The following is a 6000-nucleotide window of genomic DNA, read 5'->3' on the forward strand; positions in this document are numbered from 1 at the left end:
ATTTTTGTTCACACTTTTTCCCTTAATTTTAATCCTGCCGTTAAAGTGCATGAAACCCTCAGACATTAAATATGAACAAAGCTTTCTATACTCTGTACTTGCCCCTATCTAATGCATGGAGTGTGATTGCTCTCTGCAGCCTGACAGGCTTTCCCCAATACCAAGAGATAAAAGGGTGAGGGGGAGGGGGGGGAAAGCTCAAGCACACAGCCTGTGATTTACAACCACAGCTCTGCATAGTTTCTGTGTACTGTGAGGAGGGATGTGTGTCGCTTCCCTTCCAATCAAGGCTCAGAGCTGTCCTCAGAGATCTGCATTGTAAGAATTCAGGCCCTGCTCCCCCGGTTTTCAGAGTTCAGAGATCCCTTGTAAATTCTGAACTTTGAACTGATGTAAAGAAGAGAGGGCTGCAGATAAACAGGTACAATTTATGTAGGAGGATTTGTTTTATCTCTGTGTATCATCTAATGCCAGTTACCTCACTGGGTATATGTGAGGGTTTTCAACAACTTTAAGCCACTGTCTGTCCTGTGGCGACAACTGTACTCAGAAGTGTCATCACCTTATAACAAGGAATGTGTTCGGACTACATAACATCTCTCTCTCTCTTCTCTGCGTTTTGTAGTCCAAAAGCTCGCAGGGGGTCAATGCTTACTGATAGGAGTCCAGAGGCAGAGAGTACAGGAAGATATCAACTCACAAGATTTCTGGCTGGATGAACAGCTATTTTATTATTTTATTTTGCGCTTGTGGAACAAATAGAATATGCTTTTGATGGTAAATTTAGCAGACCAAAAGAGAGAAAATAAGAAAAATGCAGTGTTAGGGTTTTTATACACTTTAATATTAATTGAAAATTAAAAAAAAAAAAAAAAATCAAGTATGTATTCTTAAAGTGGTTGTAAACCCTTACATGTACCCAGTGAAGTGATCGGGCCTCAGGTGATACAGAGATGACAAATCCTCCTACAAAAGCTGTACCTCTTTTTCTGCAGTCTTCTCTTTTCTACATCTATTCAAATTGCAGAATTATAACGCTTGTCTGAGAGTTCAGAAAAAGTCTCTCCCCTGTCACCATTTTTTTCTCGGTGTCAGGAAAACTCGTCAGAAGTGATTTATACTAGGGATCAGACGATTATTGGTGGAGCCGATTATCAGAGGCCGATACTTTTTTTGAAGTACCAGTGTTGGTCACAAACTTGCCAATATGGCCGACACTGCTTCAAGTGGTTGTATCGGAGTGATGCCTGCAGCTACAGACATCATCCCAGTACTGTTTTTTTTAGAGCGGACGGTCGGCTTTCTTGTAATACCAACCAATGCAGCTAAGCAGCCACCCAGCTGTTATTACAAGCAGCGGGACTTCCCCACGCCTTCTGCCTGGTTCTTCCGTCCCACTGGAAGGCCCGAGCGACCAGCCGGCATGTATGCCAGCTGGCCGAAGACCCAAACAAAGCCGGAATCTGCTCTGATTGGGTCTATGATGTAGTAACACAGAAGCGATGTCATGACATCACTTCCGGTTACTGAAGCCTTAAAGGCGACAGATTTTTAAAAAAATGACAGTATACAAAAACAGCCAAACTTGGCGTTTTGAATGCTTTTAGGTGGAGAGGAGGAGGAGGAGATGGAGATCCCTCCATAAAGAGTACCTGTCATTGCCTATTACTGTCACAAGGGATGTTTACATTCCTTGTAACATCAATAAAAGTGATAAAAAAAAAAAAAAAAGAACAGTGTAAAAATAAAAAATTAAAATGTGCAGAATATGGGTACCCTAAATATAAACTGTTGGTCTGAAGGATGGCCAGAAAATCGGTATTGGCCCTGAAAAAACAATATCGATTGATCCCCAATTCATACAAACAACAGAAGAATGAAGCAGCAGACAAAAGTGACACAGTGGGGTTTATTTACTAAAAGCTGGAGAGTGCAAAATCAGGCTCACTTCTGCATTAAAACCAATCAGCTTCCAGGTTTTATTGCCAAAGCCTAATTGAACAAGAGGAGGTTAGAAGCTGATTGGTTTCTATGCAGAAGTGAGCCTGATTTTGCACTCTCCAGCTTTAGTAAATAAACCCCTTAGAGTCGGTTCACATTAGCGCGACTTGTCAGCCTGACAAGTCGCGCTCCCTCGCGGTCCATTGACCGCTACAGGACCCGTTCTAATAGGAGTGACACAAGTCACTCTGACTTAGAAAAAGGGTCCTGTACTACTTCGGGGCGACCTCGGAGCGACTTGCATAGACTTCCATTATGTGAAGTCCCTGCAAGTCGCTCCAAAGTCGTGGTGCAATGTAATGCACAAGTCGCCCCCGAAGTAGTAAGGAGTCGTGTCGCCTCAGTGTGAACCGGCTCTTAGTCCTCCTAATTGAGACAAGTACACACTACAGAGGGATATGCTTTGTTCATAGTTCATGTCTAAGGTTTACAACCAAGTGTTACTAAACCCAGGAGTCTGCATTCACTATATCTGGTCTCCCACAGTACACAGAAATGCAATTATTTTAGTAAATATAAAGGGCTAAATACCTTTTTCATCAGCGGTATAAAGCATGCTTATAACTTATCAGGGTTCTGTTAAAACTTGTAGGAAGAGTTTTGCTGCAGGACCCCTGACCCTCTGTCTGGACAGTGCTGATTGGCCTTGTGTTTATCACATGCACTCTCCCATGAAAAAAAAAAAAAAAAAAAAACTCTCTAGCAATACACACCAAACTGATCATGTGCAGCTTGACCTCTCTGCGCTATTCTATCAGCAGATGGATTAGGGTAGATGGACGAAGAGGAGGCTTAGAGAAGACAGGATCAAACAGCCTTTTTACACAACACAGAGGATTAACCCCTGTAGGTTCCACAGCGAGTATAACAAACATTCTTTTCTGCATATACACACTGATGTTACCTTTGTGGGTTTAGTAACACGTTAACTCAAAAAGTACCTTCTATTGCACTCAACCGCCTGCAAATCTCCAAGTTCCTTCTTTTTTGGCTGTTGTCATGGCCTATGAACTATGGGATTTGTAGTGTGCACAGAGCAGTACAACTTGATGCCAACTAACATGCACAGCTCATTACAAACTAACCAAAATAAGGGGAAAAAGGAGATGTTCAGGAGCTTGCAAAAGACGATACGAGATTTACGAGAAGGAAGATAAACACAGTAAGTGTAAAAAAAATAAAATAAATAAATAAATAAATAAATAAATAAATAAATAATGATGCAAAATAGATTACAGGGCTATTAAGTAATAGATGTACATATATGGATGTTTTTTTTGTTTTTTTTAGGAAAAAAGGATAGCTTCACTCAAAATAGTAACCTGAAAGTAACCTGAACATAATCTTCAGCTTGGTCGATCGATCAGCGTTTTTTGATATATAGATAGTGGCAGAAATAGGGGTGACCATAGCACTACCAAACTTTTCTCTTTTAATGCATATCCTGAAAACAGATAAGCTTTCCTCTCTACAAATAGCGGACAATGGAAGCTCAGGTGTTGGGATGATAACATTTAGTACAAGACTGTGGAAAATCTGATGACATGAACTGGTACAATACATAATCGGCTATATCTGGAACAAGACTAGTGTTCAGAATAAGACAACACTCCTTAACACTTAAGAACAAATGATGTGGAAGTTTAAAAATAAAGTATTACTGCGGCATCCTCTCCAATGACATCACACCCTGCGCTGTACAAGGCAGCACCCGATAAGACAACAACAACAAAAAAGGTCAGCGCAAAACTTCAACAAACAGAAAGGTAACACACCTGTCCTCTTCTTCAGAAGAAGCCATAGCTGGGAGATGTCCTTACACAGCAAAGAGATGAGGTTTAATGTCATTCTGGTTCCTCCAAAGTGACCTATTTCTCTGCAAGTTGGTTTGTAAAGTACAAAGAGAGCACCAAAGTCTGCCTTTCAGTGGGAGCCAAGCAGTGAGGGATACAATACCTTTCTTCAAATTACACACTCAGCTAGCATGCCTTTCAGCTGGGCTGCCGTGACAGTCTGACAAGGTGAAACACCTTCCCATTTGCTGACAAAAGAATCAGCATTTAAAATCCAAAGCAGAACACTCCTTGTGCATGGCTTCCCAACATTTGTCTTAGAGTTATACTTGATGCAGGCTGTCGTATTTCCATCCCAATAACACGTTGTTCTAGAAAAAGGCTCCTGCATATGGCCAGTCCAAAGCCTCCCTAGAGGTGCCCTTCATTTACTAAATATTGACCTCACAAGTCAAACCATCCCTCTGCCCTAAGGAAATATTCCACAAAACAGACAGCTGTCCTACTCAATAAATTCCAGCATCGGATACTTTGATCAGGGATATTGAGAACTTACGGTTTATTAAGATGTTTAAACAAAGACGAAGAAGAAAAAAAAGGAAGGCTGGTTTAACATGTTTGTGCAGTTAGTATACCATAGGACAAAAGCACAGCAAATTATTGACAAGAAAGCTTAATAAATGCTGCTAGTGCTGACCAGCCCCTCCCGTCATCTGTTCACTCAATGACAGAATAGTTAATAAGCAAACCCAGTACAGTGGTAGACAAACTGCCTGCAGCAAATTGTAGGTTTTGTTTTATATCTTGATTTAATTGGTTAAAATAGATAAGCAACCATTCTTTCAGCTGCTCCACTTGCCGTAATACAGAATTGTACTACATAGTGAAAATTTCCCTCTACTGTACCATTGGCACAGTAACATTAAAACAACAAATCAAACAGAGCCTGGTGATTAGTAGATTGGTATCACTTGCCCTCATTCTCTGCATGGGAAAATACACAAAGGGAAATAGGGTTGCCACCTTAACCATTTTTTTTTTTAATTCTTTATTTAGAGGTATGCCATGAAAAATTAAGAACAACAACACTACAAACAAACGCATGATAGTAAAAGAAATGCAGTCTACGTAGTACAGGGAACAACCTTGTGCAAAACAGACTATCACGGCTCAACAACAAATAATGTAACCTGGGTTCGTATGTTGTCTTTTCGACCATTGATATGCATTCATATGCAGTATTGCCGTAAACAACAGTTCGTGTGGAGGGTGGTCCACCTCATCCATTTAAACCAGGACACACATTAGTTCTGTGGCTGATTAAGGTGGTAATTAAACTCACTTGGCGCCTTATGTGCATTATATTAGCCTCAGAAACTGTGTATTTAATATATGTCCTGGATTAAAGGGATGAGGTGACAACCCTAGAGGGAAGTCAACAGTGGGCATCAGCACTGTAGGGAAACAGGTGAACAGTGGTCATCAGCACTGTAGGGAGACAGGTCACAAGCGGTCTTTAGCAGGTTAGGGAGAAAGGACACAAGTTGACATCAGCACTGTAAGGAGACAGGTCACACGTGGTCATCAGCACTGTAAGGAGACAGGTCACACGTGGTCATCAGCATAGTAGGGGTTCTCATAAGCATGGCAGAGAGATTGATCACTAGTTCTCATAAGCATGGCAGAGAGATTGATCACTAGTTCTCATAAGCATGGCAGGGAGACAAGTCAGTAGTGGTCATCAGCAAGGTAGGGAGACAAGTCAGTAGTGGTCATCAACACGATAGGGAGACAGGTCACAAGTGGTCATCAACACGATAGGGAGACAGGTCACAAGTGGTCATCAACACGATAGGGAGACAGGTCACAAGTGGTCATCAACACGATAGGGAGACAGGTCACAAGTGGTCATCAACACGATAGGGAGACAGGTCACAAGTGGTCATCAACACGATAGGGAGACAGGTCACAAGTGGTCATCAACAGGATAGGGAGACAGGTCACAAGTGGTCATCAGCAGCACATTAGGCAGACAGATCACAAGTGGTCATCAGCATGTTAGGGAGACAGCTCAAAAGTGGTCATTAGCACTGTAGGGAGACAGCTCAAAAGTGAAGTGGTCATCAGCACTGTAGGGAGACAGATCACAAGTGGTCATCAGCATGGCAGAGAGACAAGTTAGTAATGATCATCAGCATAGTAGAAA

The 6000-nt window shown here is 41.7% G+C and overlaps 1 protein-coding gene across 1 annotated transcript in view; it reads right to left on the minus strand.

The window, feature by feature from the left end:
* Positions 1 to 4116, minus strand: part of MCF2L (MCF.2 cell line derived transforming sequence like) — a 182801-nt gene extending 178685 nt beyond the window's left edge. The window contains exon 1 of the mRNA XM_082245528.1: positions 3777 to 4116. Within this exon, the coding sequence (XP_082101654.1) occupies positions 3777 to 3849 (73 nt within the window). The 5' untranslated portion in view covers positions 3850 to 4116. The remainder of the gene's footprint in view (positions 1 to 3776) is intronic.
* Between the last annotated feature and the right edge of the window lie 1884 nt (positions 4117 to 6000).

This window comes from Pelophylax lessonae, assembly GCF_965119305.1.
Source record: "Pelophylax lessonae genome assembly, chromosome: 2".
Lineage (NCBI taxonomy): Eukaryota > Metazoa > Chordata > Amphibia > Anura > Ranidae > Pelophylax > Pelophylax lessonae.